The sequence below is a fragment of the Herpailurus yagouaroundi genome, unplaced genomic scaffold (assembly GCF_014898765.1).
Source record: "Herpailurus yagouaroundi ecotype Mexico unplaced genomic scaffold, PumYag 182, whole genome shotgun sequence".
Lineage (NCBI taxonomy): Eukaryota > Metazoa > Chordata > Mammalia > Carnivora > Felidae > Herpailurus > Herpailurus yagouaroundi.
Genome location: NW_024412413.1, coordinates 16,188,866 through 16,203,768, shown reverse-complemented (window position 1 = coordinate 16,203,768; position 14,903 = coordinate 16,188,866). Strand labels below are relative to the sequence as shown.

General features: G+C 47.5%; 1 protein-coding gene across 1 annotated transcript in view; it reads right to left on the bottom strand.

The window, feature by feature from the left end:
* The window catches only part of NUAK1 (NUAK family kinase 1), a 71,973-nt gene that overhangs the window by 30,463 nt on the left and 26,607 nt on the right, over nt 1-14,903 (bottom strand). Inside the window, exon 2 of the mRNA XM_040491012.1 lies at nt 8,269-8,389. Within this exon, the coding sequence (XP_040346946.1) occupies nt 8,269-8,389 (121 nt within the window). The remainder of the gene's footprint in view (nt 1-8,268; nt 8,390-14,903) is intronic.

Below are 14,903 nucleotides of genomic sequence, written 5' to 3'. Positions count from 1 at the left end.
GTATGGAGCTACTGGCCCAATATTATAGATAACAGAACTGAGCCTCAGAGAGGTTAAGTCACTAGCCCAAGGTCACATAATAGCAACTAGAAGAGCACCTGGCTCATTCAAATCGAAGCCCACTTGGATCAATAAAATATATATTCACCCTACTGGCAAAGTACCTGGGACATAAGTACTCAATAAATTTTTGTGAAAGTAATAAGTGATCAAATGAATGAATGACTAGACGAGCGAATGAATGAATGGGAACACTGGGCAGAATTAATGACCAACAGCTCTTGTTAGATCAATTCTGCCATCCCTGCCTTCAAAAAGGCCTCAGTCAGGATCTGCTTGCTGCCTGAGAAAGCTGGATTAAGGCACTCGAACCTGAGAAGAAAAATGTGAACTGCTTCGACTGTAGGCATTTCCGAACAACTGATGCTAGAAATGAGCCCTGCCTTGGTTTGTGACCTGCTGAGCTGCTGTTTCTCTAATAGAGTGGTTCTCAAACTTGAGAGTGCATCACAGTCACCCAGAGGGCTGGTTATGACACAGAACAGGGGACTCCACCTCCATCTGGGGGGTTGGGGACAAGCAATGTTCTCACTGTGGTCTGGGCTCCCTCTGAGAACTGTGGCTCACGTACATTACTGGAGTTTATCAGGGTTCTGCCATTCTCAAGGGGTTACTTTCCAGAGGCAGCCATACTCTGGGACTCCAGGACCTCTGCTGTATCCCAGGGACGCACGTCTTGCACCAGCCCCACCGCCCCTGGCTGTAAGTTGAGAGGTGGAGGTAGAATGCTGTCCTCCAAGCCTGCAGCGCACAGTACAGCCTTTGCGCTCTTGCAAAGACCCTGTCTCTTGGTTTCTCCTCTGCATCTCTGGCTGGAGTTTTACGGCAGTGATTTTCGCCAGGAAGCAAGAACAACAATATGCCCTTCCAGAAAGGTCTATCACATTCTCAGGAGGCAAAGGTAGCTTGAAAAAGCGTACTGTAATGTACACATCTAGGAAGGCGGAAGGAGCTTTTAACTGATAGAAAACCCACCCAAAGTGTCTTTATGGTAGGAATTCAGAGAATTTTCTAGAATACAGACTCCTTTACATCTTCTCCAGGGCGGCAGGTCTTAGGCTCACAAGACCCATATGCTTATCGAGGAAGGCACGTTTGTTTGTTTGGTTTTGCTTTTTTAAGCTTCAGAAACTCTTCCAAAGGTGGGAGATCACAGCTGACCAATGCCCAATGGGCTTCCCTCTTGGTTCTAGAAAGCCAGGACCACCCTTACCTAAGATAGGAGACGTGATGAAAGAGTTGGCCCGGTCTAGCATATGGCAATGCAAAGGGCCAATGAGGCGATGTAATCTTGCAGGGCCAGGAAGAGAGATTTCCAGGAACAAAAACCAAGGGCAGACAAGTGAAGGCACCAGGGGAATCTCCCCCACTCACTCCACACACCCCCATCCCCTTCCCTCCCTCCACCCACCCCTCCCCCCCACCCCTACCCTGAGGGGTGCTGTTACCAGATGGGGTGCTAAGTTTCCCTAAAGTGTTGTGCGGCAAGAAGTTCATTTCTGGTGGTTTTGGGATCGGGTCTCCTAGGCTTTCAAAGGGGAAGCCAGGGCAAGACAAAGTGCCTTTGATGTTTGTGCTCTGGGTCCTGAAATCAGAACCTCAGGCAAAAACTGTTTTTATCTCTTCCACCCTAGGCAGCCGAGTTGAAAGCTCTGGCGGGCACTTCCTTTTCAGCTGTTATTTCCATACTGTCAATTCCCACCCTGCTGAGAGAATGGAATTCCTTTGACTGGAAACAGGGTCCATCTCAGAGATGGTGCCGGAGATTTCTTTTTTCCTCTTCTCTCTCCATTAAGTGATTATCCTTAGTACCACATACTAGAAGGTGTAGGTCTATCCTCTTTTATTTACTTAGCATTAGAAACCAGTTACGGCTTGTGTTGACACAGAGTTGACAAATTTGAGGGTTAATCACCTTCACCCACAGGTCAACAGGAAAGTAACCCCAGGGTCTGGTTTGAGAAAGAAACATTGGAAAGGAAACACTTGATCTTCGAGTTTACCAGATCTGGGCCCCACACTTCTTCCTGAGATGTCTGCAGAAATATTTTCTAAAATACCCACAAAGCTGGGATTTAATGCTCTCACATATTTAGGACAGCAACCCCTATGAACACCAGGGAATTCTCTCGATCATGGGTTCCAGAATAACACTTGTCCCCAATTAGGGGCATCTGCAGACCACTAGATGATCTGGCTTGGATCAGGAGCACCGGCCTCAGAGTGCCAGGGACTAGGTTCAGCTCTCGGGTCCACCACTGGTTAGCCGGTGTGACCTTGGGAAGTTATTTGGCCGCTAAGACAAAACTTCCTTACCATAAACCAGAGCTGTTAACAGTATGCATTTCGTGGACATAAGGAATTAACTGAGATGATACAAGCATACATCCTAGCACAGGGTAAAACTCAATAACTCACAGCTATTATTAGTATTATTTTAAAGTGTAAATAAAAACTATTTTCTTCCTCAAAACTGGTGGCTTTGCCCTATTCCTGGAATGAAAGCCACAGCCCTCCTTTAGTCAATGTGGTCAAAATCTGGCCCTCCTCAGCCTTCTCCACCCCCTCCTGCTCACTCGCTCCCTCAGCCTCATAGACCCTCTGTCACTTCTGTCAACACGAGGTCCTTCCCTCCTCTGAGCATTGGTTCATTTGCACATGCTGTTCCCCTTGCCTGGCATGCCCGCAACTTCGGGGGGCTCACTACCTGTTCCACTGAGGCTTCAGCTCAGTAGCCACGTATCTGTTCACTCACTGAATGTCAGCCCCGTGAGACCAGAGCTTGTCCTGTTCACCCCAATATTCTTAGTGTCTAGAACAGGCCCTGGCATGTAATAAGCATCCAATTTGTATTTTTATTTTGTTAATGAATGAATTGCTTTTTCTCTGGAACTAGTATGTCAATATCATGGATAGTACAGTCCAAGATAGTGCCTTCCCCTTGTGAAAGCCCAAAGTTCCTAAACATACAGGGTTAGATACATCATTGCTCTGCCACGTTGCTACTGCTGGGACTGCTGCTGCTGCTACTGGTGTGTGTGTGTGTGTGTGTGTGTGTGTGTGTGTGTGTGTGTGTGAGTGCGCATGCTTTAAATCATAAAAGTCCTGGCTAAAGAAGAAATTGTAAGGATCTTCAATAGTCCTATTCACTTGGCTAAATGTCCAAACAGCCGGTTAGATGCGAAGCACTGATTTTTCATTCGGCAAATTTGTACATTTCCGTACTCAGCTAAGGCTCTTGATTGGCCTGTCAGGCAACCAATCAGCTTCCAGGGAGAAGGTTCCCCTTCACACTGTGATCGGCTGAGAAACCACACACTGAGGTCCCCCCACCATTGTTGCCACCAAGCTGCCCTTACCACACCCCAGGGATGCAAAGGATTGAAAAGGCCAACCTAAGGAGGATGCCTAGGGCACAGAGGTAGGCTGCGGAGCCTGCAAATTAAGACACAAGATCAGAAATACAGGGTTGAGGGCTGGCAGAGGAAAAGACAAATGGGGTCACTAGGCCTGTGTGCCAGGGCCACCAGCTAGCCATGATACCCTGTTATGAACTGAATTGGGTCCCCCAAATTCATAGGTTGAAATTCCAATGCCCAGGACCTCAGAATGTGACCCTACTTGGAGACAGGGCCTCTAAAAAGATCATTAAGATTAAATGAGAACATCAGAATGGGCCTTAGTCCAGTGTGACTGGTGTCCTTATAAGAAAGGGAAATTTGGACACAGATGCATACAGAGGGGAGACCACATGAAGACACGGGGAGAAGATGGCCATCTATAAGCCAAGGAGAAAGGCTTGGAGGAAAACTACCCTCTGACTCTGATACCAGGAACTGGGACTTCTCGTCTCCAGAGCAGAGGAACAACACGTTTCTGTTGTGCAAGCCACCGAGTCTGTGGCGTCCTGTTGTGGCTACTACACCAAACTGATACACCCAGCAAGTCCTAACCTTCCTGAGTCTCAGTCTCTACAACTGAAAAATGGGACACCTGGCCTGCCCACCTCACAGGTTTGCCACAGGGAGCAAATAAGGTGGGACGTGGGGGAGCTTTGCAAATTATACGGAGTTCTACAGATGACATCGAGAGATCTAACTTAGCTCTCAAAGCCGGGTCCCAGGGTCCTGGGCAGCAAAGCAGATAAAGTCAGAAGACCCTGGAGACTGCGGGGTCACAGGTGGAGGTGTAGGGGCTGGAAGAGCGCCTTGGCGATCCCTGGCTCCAAACTTCCGGGGAAGGGAGGGGAGCTGCCCTCCTCCACAGTTATTTAGTGGATGTGGGAGAAACAGAACTTGCGTGGGAGAAGGGAAAGAGAACAGAACAGAAACCAGAGATTTCTAAGAAATTAAAAGCCAAAAAAAAAAAAAAAATCCACATTTAAGTCCCTGGGAGTTTTCTGGATAAAAACAATTCATTTCATTTGTATGGTATTCTGCAGGCCATAAAATGTTTGGTGGCAGTAGAGGGTTTTTTTTAACCTATTTGAGGTCAGGAATCCCTCTGACAATCTAACAAAACCTACCCACCCTCTCCTCGGAAAAAACTAATGTAGGCACTGCCCAACATCTAAAACATTACATACCAGCATGGTCCTATCCTGCAAGGATGAACAAGATCTGAATCTACGCTGTCCAATATGGCAGCCAAGACTCATGTGGCTATCGAGGACTTGAAATGTGAGTAGTGGGGCTGACAAATTGAATTTTTAATCATTTTATTTTAGTAATTCTAAGTTAAATATCCATCTATGGCTAGTGGCTTCTGTATTGGACAGTGCGGTTATACACTATTTCAGGGGGTTTATAAGCACTCTGCAGTTCACCCAGTGGCCGTTGCCAATGGACCAGGCCAAAGGAACCACTTGTAATGAGTACACTGTCTTCACGATAATTACCTTTTTTGAGCTTACCAGAACATGTATCATCTAATTTAATCCTGTCAACAACCTTAGAGGTAGAACTGTTACCCCCGTCTTATAGGTGTGGTTATTGATGCCCTGAGAAAACCCTCAACTTGCTCAAAGTCTCATGTTGAGGCCACAGTGAAGGATTTGGGACTAAAACACAAGAGTCTGATGTCAGAACTCAGGCTCTTTCCTAACTCCCGAAAACCTATTGATAGGGTTTTATGAATTGAGGCCCAAACTCCCACCTGAGACCTTAATGGAAATTATTTCTAGTCACCCAAAGAACTTTAAATTATGTTCTTTAAAGTTATTGAACTTTATGAAACTCTTGAAAGTTATGAACTTTAAATTATATCTTTAAAGTTATAAGCAAGGGCTTCTCTTCTTCTTGAAGCCTCCAGCAGGAGCTGAACTGAGACCAACCTGACCTTGATAACAGAATGTTTTTAAGTTTCATCTCTGTCCTTCCCTTGAGAGTACAGATTCCTGTTCTCCATTCCACCTTCAGGATTCCCAAGGCCAAAGTGAGCACGATGCCAGTGAAGAAGTCAGGCTTCTCTGTGCCAGACTTCAGTTATCACAGACCATCTCCCAAATAAAGAGTCTGCAAACTTCATACTGGGTTCGCACTCTCTTCAACTTCCTGATGAAGAAGGCTCCTCCCCTAAGCCACGAAATCCCAAGCACAGCACCGCACACAGAGCATGACACCCACACGGGTCCACATTGTACTGGTCATCCTTTATAGCTGCCTTCAGATTTTCATGGTAATCAGGTCACATGGAGGAAAAACACTCAGAATTGTATAAAACTCACTCTCATCCTGCATTTTGTATCTCCACTCACTTCTAAACTCTAGAAATTCCCCTCACTGACAGGCATATTCAGATTCATTTTATCAACGTAGAATTCTACTTTTGCCAATTCTTCCTCAAAAAAAACAAAACAAAACTGGGGCGCCTGGGTGGCGCAGTCGGTTAAGCGTCCGACTTCGGCCAGGTCACGATCTCGCGGTCCGTGAGTTCGAGCCCCGCGTCGGGCTCTGGGCTGATGGCTCAGAGCCTGGAGCCTGTTTCCGATTCTGTGTCTCCCTCTCTCTCTGCCCCTCCCCCGTTCATGCTCTGTCTCTCTCTGTCCCAAAAATAAATAAACTTTGAAAAAAAAAAAAAAAAAACAAAGAAAAAAAAACAACGAAAAAAAAACAAAGAAAAAAAAAACAAAACAAAACAAAAACAAAAACACACCTCCTTCATGGCCCAGCCTGTATGTCATGAAAACATCTAAGCTCCAGGACTCCACAGTGCTAGATATGTTGCTTGTATATCTACATAGTATTTTTCTATCATGCCTTGTATTGTGCCTTGAAAATGAGATTTTTAACCACATTTAACACAGTGCTTAACCAGACACTGACACTCGGTAGGCCACCGGTTCCCATCCTCGTTAAAACACAGACTTCTGGGCCCCACCCCAGAGTTGCCCATTCATCAGGTCCTCAGTGAGGCCCTTGAATCTGCATTTCTAACAATCCTAATTTATACTAATGTTACTGGTTCAGAGTCTGTACTTGGAGAATGACTGCAAGGGATGTTTGTGGAGAGAATAAATGAACGAAGATTTCCCTCAAGCATTCTATCAAGGGCTCCAAAAATGAGCTTCAGAAAAATCAAGATAAAACCTGTTACCAACATTTACTTCTGGATGAGGAGAAAAAATAGAAACAACAGGGGGGAAAAATGGCAAAAAACAGCAGAGAACCAGAAGAAGGAGCACTTAGAATAGATACCAGAAAAACTTTCAGGTTACCATCTGGCTTCCTCTTAGCCACTACTGTGTAACTTATTATGCTCAGACCATAATTAAAAATATTACGATTATACCAAATTAAAAATAGACTCATTTTTCTGACTCGACTGTATATTTAAAAATATTCTGGAGAAACACTTTGACTCAGGAAGTCCAAGCCTAGAAAATTTCTCATAAGAAAAAAAAATTACGGAAATGAATATAAAAATGATTACAAGGAGGATCACTAAAGCTCTGTTTATGATAACTAGAAATCTGAAACAACTTAAATATTTAAGAAAAGGAATTAGATTCAGTAAATTATGATACATCCATAAATGGAATACTATAAAGTCTTTCAAACTGTCCCTACAGGGAATATTTATTGACAGAGAAAGAGATGCATAGTATAAAGCATGAAAAAATGTTAAGTTAAAAAATGGTATAAACAGTAAGATCTAACTCTGGATAAAAATCATGTACAGACATAGAGAAGTAGATAAAATATAAATAAATATAGCCAGAGTGATATTAGAACTGGGGGGTTAGAATTGAATTATTTGTTTATTTATTTTTTTATTTTTATTTACTTTTGAGAAAGAGAGACAGAGTTCAAGCACAGGAGGGGCAGACAGAGAGGGAGACACAGAATCCCAAGCAGGCTCCAGGCTCTGAGCTGTCAGCCCAGAGCCCGATGCGGGGCTGGAACCCAGGAACCGCAAGATCATGACCTGAGCGAAAGTCAGATGCTTAACTGGCAAGCCAACCAGGTGCCCCTGAAAATATTTTTAAATTTTAACTTTTGTATTTCAATAATTCCTGCAATAAATACATATTGCTCAAGTAATTTTTTTACAAGATATTAAAAAAAAAGAAAAGATAGGCTATAGGAAGTTTATACTCTCCATTTCTTCCCAGGAAGGACCAACGAGTTGAAGTTCAAGCATTTTTGTGACTTTTTTCCCAGCCCCGCTCTTCCACAAACACCACTCATGACTTGGACTCCATTTGTGAGGCATCTGCTCCGCCGAGAGATCCCTCCTCTTTCTTGGTACTTCCCGGACCTGCTCAAAGCTAATTCCCAGCTCAAAGAGCCTAACTTGGAGTAACTCCTTACTCCACCACTGGGGCATTTGCGTTAGGCAATGACCTTTACAATGGATCCACCATGACCCTGGTCACCCAGCAAACTGCCATTTTTCAGAAACCATGGCTGTCTCGCATACTGGCTTTTAATAAGGCGGGTTGCCTAGCAACCGCCAAGGAACTGGCCGGGAGGCGGAAGAAGGCACCAGCCGGAGCTATTTATGACCAAAGGGAGCCGTGCTCCGTGTGTCTGGTTGCGTTCGAGGTAACCAAATAGGAGATAACACCCAGCTATTTTTGCATCATGAAGAAAAAAACTACTTGGCTCTTGCCCAGAAGGGCAATTACCTAAAAATCTTGGCAGGCCCCATGGTATGAGAAATGGTAACTGAGACGTGGGTGAAAAAAAAAAAAAAAAAATCACTGACCTTCATAAATACTGATGATATGAGGATGGTTGAGGGATGACATGATCTCAATCTCTCGTCTGATGTGAACCATGTCTTGTTCATCCTTAATTTTGTCCTTACGAATGGATTTTATAGCAACCTATAAAGTCAGGAAATGAAATGTTACTCAGAGGACTAAACAGATGCAAATCAGCCATTGGGGGAGTTTGGAAAATAAATACAGATGTTACTTGTTGGCAGAACCGACAATAACCAAAACAAAGCTTCAAAATACCCCCTGTCACGTCTTTCATTTATAGCAAAAACACCCTTCTCCTGACAACAGAAAACATCAGAGTCCAAGAGCCTGGGGTTTGGGACGCTGGGTTAGGGGGTTTTATTTTGGTCTTGTTTCCCTTGTTTTGTTGTTGTTGTTTTGCCATAAAGCAGAGGTTGCTTCACGTGGCCAAATTCGTTTACTCTAGGAATCCTGATGCTTTGAAAAAAGGAAACCAAAGAGCTCAGTTTACAGGGTATAGATGATTAAACATGGATGGGTGAAATCAGTATCACTCAGCCCCAGCGGGCAGCTGCCGCAGCAATGGCTGGTGAAAGCTTCCTTGCACGGCGCTTCTCCAGGCCAGTTCTGCTCAAATGCAGGGTTTTAAGACTCCAGCCTATGCTGTGGTTGTGCAACTGCTCAGAGGCCAAATCCTTCCTTCGTCCTTCCTCTAGCCCCGGGCACCTTCCATCGCACGTGACGTGACGTGACGAGACAAAAAGGCTCTGCTATAGAAAAATCAGGATGAAACAAAGGCAGGGACAGCCAGACTCCCTGCCTGGCCCCAGATGATCCCCGTGCCAATGTCTGCAAATGCAAACTGTAGAGGCCTGCCAGGGCCAACGCGCAGAGCAATCGCTCAAAAGAAACACATAAATAAAAAGGCATTAAATGACAACGGGAATCTAATGAGGAAAAATATGTTGGCCAGTGGATTCATCTTTGCTCCTAAACAAGTTGCTTGGTCATTTAGTTCACCCTGGCTCTAAGGGAGGCAGAAAGTACTCGGGGGGGGGGGGGGGGAGGAAGGGGGTCGTGGGGAAAAAGGGAAGTTTTTACCAACAGCCAGCTTAGTCCCTTCCAAAGTGGTCCTCCTATGACGTCAGCTCTCACCTGGACCACCCTCTCCTAGATGAAAGGCATTTAACTCATCCCTCTGGATCACAGAGACGTGAAGTACCCCGGAGAGACAGCGTCCTCATTACCAGCAGTCCATGGCCACACCTCGATTACGACAGGGGGAAGCCCTGTCAGCCTCAGCAGGAAGCTACTCACATCTGGGAACGTTTGCATCTTCTGGTTTACACCGGGTCCCCACCAGGCACTATACATGGAAACTACAATCAGCCCATCTATAATTCAATGAGAATTGGGCAGCTACTATTATTATTGCTGTTTTTGCCATTTGCTGCCCTCCCAACAAATGTCAATGGACTAGCAGGCCCACATATCTCTCCTTTGCAAAAGCCTCCCCAGCTGTAATGAAATCAGTATTCGTGTCATTACTTGGCTCTAAACTAGCGGGGATCTTATTCACTGCTTTATCTCCCGTGCTTAACTCCGCATTGGCACGTGGCAGGCCTGAAAAACCCTTAGTGTGGGCCGGCAGGCAGGTGCTAGGTAGACAGAAGGGGAAGGAGGAGGGAGGAAAAAGGAGGGAAGGGAGGGGGAGGCAGGGGTGATGTTTGCGGTTAGGTGATGAGAACCCAGACCAGAGAAGCGACAGTGAAACCGGAGCATAAAAACAAGGACCACTCTAGTCAAACACCACCACCAAGACAGGCACACTGGGAAGATGCTTCGTTTTTCTCTGGCATCCTACTGCAAGGGCAATCGAGGAATGGACAAAGCAGACTGGAAACGCTGGACGCCCTGCTGTAAACCCAGGGAGAGGCACCGTCCTCCCCTAGACTGGGAGCAGACCCCGAGGCGGAGGCCGGATAAAAGGAGGCTGCCCAGGGATGAATGAGCCTCCAGCTTCAAGGCCCCTTTTCACCAGGGTGCCGGGCTCAAGGCCCTCCGAAAGCCCCATTCAGTATGCAGCGAGAAAAGCCTCCCTGCGCTGACGTCAAATGTAAAGATATGACTGGAAGGCTTTATTTTGTCTGAGCAGGGCCTGCGATCCTGGGAGCTTGTTCTCGGAGGAAGAAGACAGTGAGCACACACAGGCCATGGAGGACGTGGGTGGCTGTTGGACCACCTCCTGCATTCCTCCATGGACTAAAGATGGGCCAGGGGAGAAACCACCCCTTTGATTATGCAGCAGGCTGAACTCGGCCTCAAGGAGGCTCTACTGTCAAAGGACAATAGGAAGAAATTCTTTCCCCATCCAGGGTCAGGGGAGGGTAAAGACATTCTGGGGGGTAAGAAAATAAGCCCACTGGTCAGCTCCCCCCAACAGTGGGGCAGGAGGCCGACTATCTCACAGTGCCATTTGCCAGGGGGATGTTTCCAGCCCAGTATGAAAAGGAAAGTGCTCACATTCTAACAAAACCCCACTCAGCACTGAGGAAACTAAAAGGGCTCCATAAATGTTAATAACCATGGTGGTTGTCCCTCCACAAAAGTTTCCCTCTTCCTACAATGAGTCTTCTATTGAAAATGTAAAAGAGGGCTCATTCTGCCCCCTCTTTCAAAGGGTTGGTGGGAAGTCCATCGAAGAAGGCGGGCTAGAAATCACTTAGAACCATGCAATTGTCAAGGCCAGGGGGAGACTCTCATTTCAACTCCCAAGGGCAGTGAGATGACCCACCCAAGGTCGCAGAGCCAGTTAATGGCAAACCACGGACACAGTAACAACCACTGGAATAACAGCAGGGGTCGTGGAGCACTTCCTATACGGTGCAGACGTTGTGCCAAGTGCTCTACGCGTCACGGATCTTTACATCCTTATTCAGGCTTCAGCTCCAGGATCCCTTAGGAAAACCCTCCCTCTGACCCCTTTAGGGGATGAGGCAGCTCCTGGCCACCTCCCTCTCTCCACACCTTTCCCTACTTCATCTTCGTGGGGACATTCTGCACCCTCTGAAATGCTTCTTGGTTTGCTGCATATTCAGCCTGTGACCAAATCCAGCTCATGGCCTGTTTCTGTAGGACCCAGAAAGCTAAGAATGGTTGTCACAATTTTAAAGAGTTGTTTATAAAAGGAGAAAGAGATCTCTAAGTGTAGTTCCTGTAACTTAAGGTGGTGTCTGCTTCATGAAGTCGAAGGATAACCTGAGCCAGCACAAGGCAAAGCCGTGTTGTGTAATGGTCAGGAACATGGCTTTGAGTCCGGGCTAAAACCACTCATTAGCTGTGTGACCTTGGAGAGGTGACATAACCTTTCTGCGCTCCAGTTTCCTCATCCATCAAGTAGGGAAAGAAGGGGACCTGCCTCACAGGTACCCTGTGAGGATGAAACGTCAGGTGTTTGGAACATGCCTGGCCCAGGGTAAGTGTTCAGTAAATGGCAGCACGTTTAACCTGAAGAGACTGCCCCCTATATAGGGCCTTCCTGCTTTCCTTCCTTTCATTCTTGGAGCACACTTGAATTCCTCCTGGTTCCTCATGGGCCAGCAAGTAAAGGCCTAGGGAACATATGTTCCCCAAGTACATAAAAGTCAGGAGAATCTCTCTCCAGGTCGTTAAACTGTACCCTCCTCTGACATGTCTGGAAGCCCAGAGCAGCTGGGGCTCACCCACCATGATCACCATGGCATCTGAGCCGGACACCAGACAGAAGGATAAAGCAACCCCAGGACTATTCCCCCCCGCCCCCATCTCCTTCTTATGGTCACCTGTGCAGGTGACCAGGGGAATAGAATGGCCTAGAATGAGGCCAGAAGATGGCCTCAAGACATCCACTTCAGCCCTCTCTGCATTTGGACTGTTCATTCACTTACTCCTTTTGGGTACCTACCAGGCACCAGGCACAGTGCTGGGACTACACAAAAGGGAAAACCAGCAAGATTCTGCCCCAGCCCTCAAGGTTGGGGTGGGGGGTGGGGAGCAGAGGAGGGGAAGGACAAGGGCAACGAGCAAAAATTACACAAGTGATCACGCAATTTTCCTCGTGACCGAAGGCTACCAAAGAAACACGCACGGGTGCCAGAATTCTGGAGAAAACCTCTCCAGTTTCCCTCAGTCCTCGCCCACATCGACAAAGAAAGATAGAGGTGGGGAAAGGGCCCAGCAGGAAGAGATTACCAAATGTCTGAAACCATACACCCTCCCCCCAAAACATCCAATTTGTTCCTGCACGAGCCAGAGAGATGTCACTCCGCCTTCAGAGTGACGGGAACTCACGCGCAGTACAACCACTTTCGTAAATGTTCCCAAGTCTAGACAGCACCGTGTGCCTTATAAAACGGTCTGCCTTTAAATAAGGCCACCCTATAGTTTAATGTTTAAACCGTAGGCAGCAGCGGGGCTGGCTGCGGACCTGTGAATTCTGCCCTGCGGTGCCTGCCTGTTTAAGAGGCACACCGAGCCCAGCCAGTCCCCAACCCTTGTTAAATGTAACAGGCCCAGTCTCCTCTTCCATGGAGGCAGTTTTTCCTTTTTGGAATAATCACCATCAGCCACCTGTTCTGCAGCCTGCTGGGTGTCCTTTGCCACAGCGGCTGCTGTGAACGTTAAGAGCTTGGTCACTGGGCAGGGTTCTGGGAGGCAGACGGTGGCTGCGAAAGCCAGGCTTTTACTGACTAGCTGACCTCGTTCCGGGAGCCTGACCATCACAGATCTCAGTTTCCTCATCGGTAAAATGGGGCCAGCAAGGCCCACCTCTTGGGGCTGTTGTAAGGAGTGGGAATAACACAAGTAGAGTGCCTGGAGCACAGTAGGTGCTTTTACTGATGGTGATGACTATAAACGAGGCCTGGCAGACACAGGGTCCTGGACCATGTTTTCGGGGGGACGAACCCACAGCAAATCATCTTATAGGCCTCTCCCCTCCCCTTTCAGTACATACCTCCTCCCCTTCCCCGGATTTGTAATAAGTAAGCAAGGGCAGGTTAAAATTCACATCCAGCCTGTGCGCCTGCAGAGAGGGGGGCAGCCAGCCGTCTTCCTGTCCTGCTTTGGGGAGTGGAGGTATTTCTGGGCAGGTTCTACATTTGCCAGGCTCTGACCAGGAGAATCACTGCCCTTTTCCCTCCACAGCCACCTCCCACAGATGCTCATTCACTGCCACGTCAGCCTGCAGAGACTGTCCTAGAACAGTGTTTCTCAGACAGGGGCCACGGACAGCTTGTTAAAATGCAGACTCCGGATGCAAAGGTCTAGCGTGGGGCCTGGGATTCCGCACTTCTGGCAAGTGCACCCCCAGGTGATGAGAGCGCTGCACGTCCAGGGACCACACTTTGAGTAGTGAGGTCTTAATGCTCTTTGGCCAGGACATAGCAACAGTTTAAGATCAGTGGCACTATTCTTAATAATAGCAGTAACTAGCATTTAGTAAGTGTTAGCTGTGTGCCAGGGGACCTTATCTCATTTAATCCTAACTAAAACCTCATTTGTTACAGAGGAAACTGAGGCACAGAAAAGACAAATACTGCCCAAACTCACACAGTTTGTAAAAGACAGTGCTAAGACTTCACCCGCAGCAGCCTGAGTCCACCACCTGCTGATTCTAGAAGCTGTGGATGAAGCTGGGGTAGACAGCAAACACGGCAAGTGACAGAAGCTCTCAAAGGTCAGTGTGAAGGGACCCCTCCAAGCACATGAAGTTTTATAGGGTCATATGTGAGGTCTCAGGAGGCAGAATTGGGGGTCTGAGTAGCGGGGAAGAAACATGACCATAAACACGGCATTAGAATCACTTAGTAGGAACAAGCTTGCATTCTAATCCCGGCAATAGGAGCTGGCAGCTTCCCGGCCATTCACAAGGTGTGATCTCATACCCGGCCACGTTCCACGGGAGCTCCAGGGCACTGAGTCAGAGCAGCTCGGGGATCTTTTCTCACCAAGGGGCCCGGAGGCCACTTGCAGTGGAGGTAAGCAGCCAAATCAGGGCAGAGGCCGGCGTAGGGGTTCCTGCTCTTATCTGGTTGATGGTCAGAGTTCGTGGCAAGGCACAGTTCCACACCGGCCACACAGATCCAAAGACCCCAGGATCACCAAATGGCTTCCATTCAGAAAAGCTATGCGTGGCCATCACCACGGTGATGCCACCCAGGAGGCCATCCTGCAGCCAAAGCCCCTAATTAATTAAATGACCCCCAGCTCTTTTTGAGGAGCCTGGCCAACTCGAGACAACACTCGAGCAAGTTGCCATGATGCAACCGACCCTACAGGGACCCGAGCCAAGTCCTCCACGGGGCCCATGGGCCTCTTCCTCTCCGGCTTGTTGATTCATGTCATTACATGGATGTTTTTTCAGACAGAAGCAGGTTGGAAGCCAAGAGCTGTATCAACACGCACTGAGGAGATGCGCCCAGACGCCAGGGAGCATGGCGTGTGTAAGGAAAAGCTTTTTCTTCAAAGAACGGCAACCCCCTTGTACCACTACCAGCCCTTTAATCTTGTAAAAGGTTCTGAAAATATAATCCTCTCTAAGTCGGTTCTCCATCCTTGATTTCCAAAAGCTCCCCATCAGAGACGATGTGTCCTCCGATGATGCTCATTTTTCTCC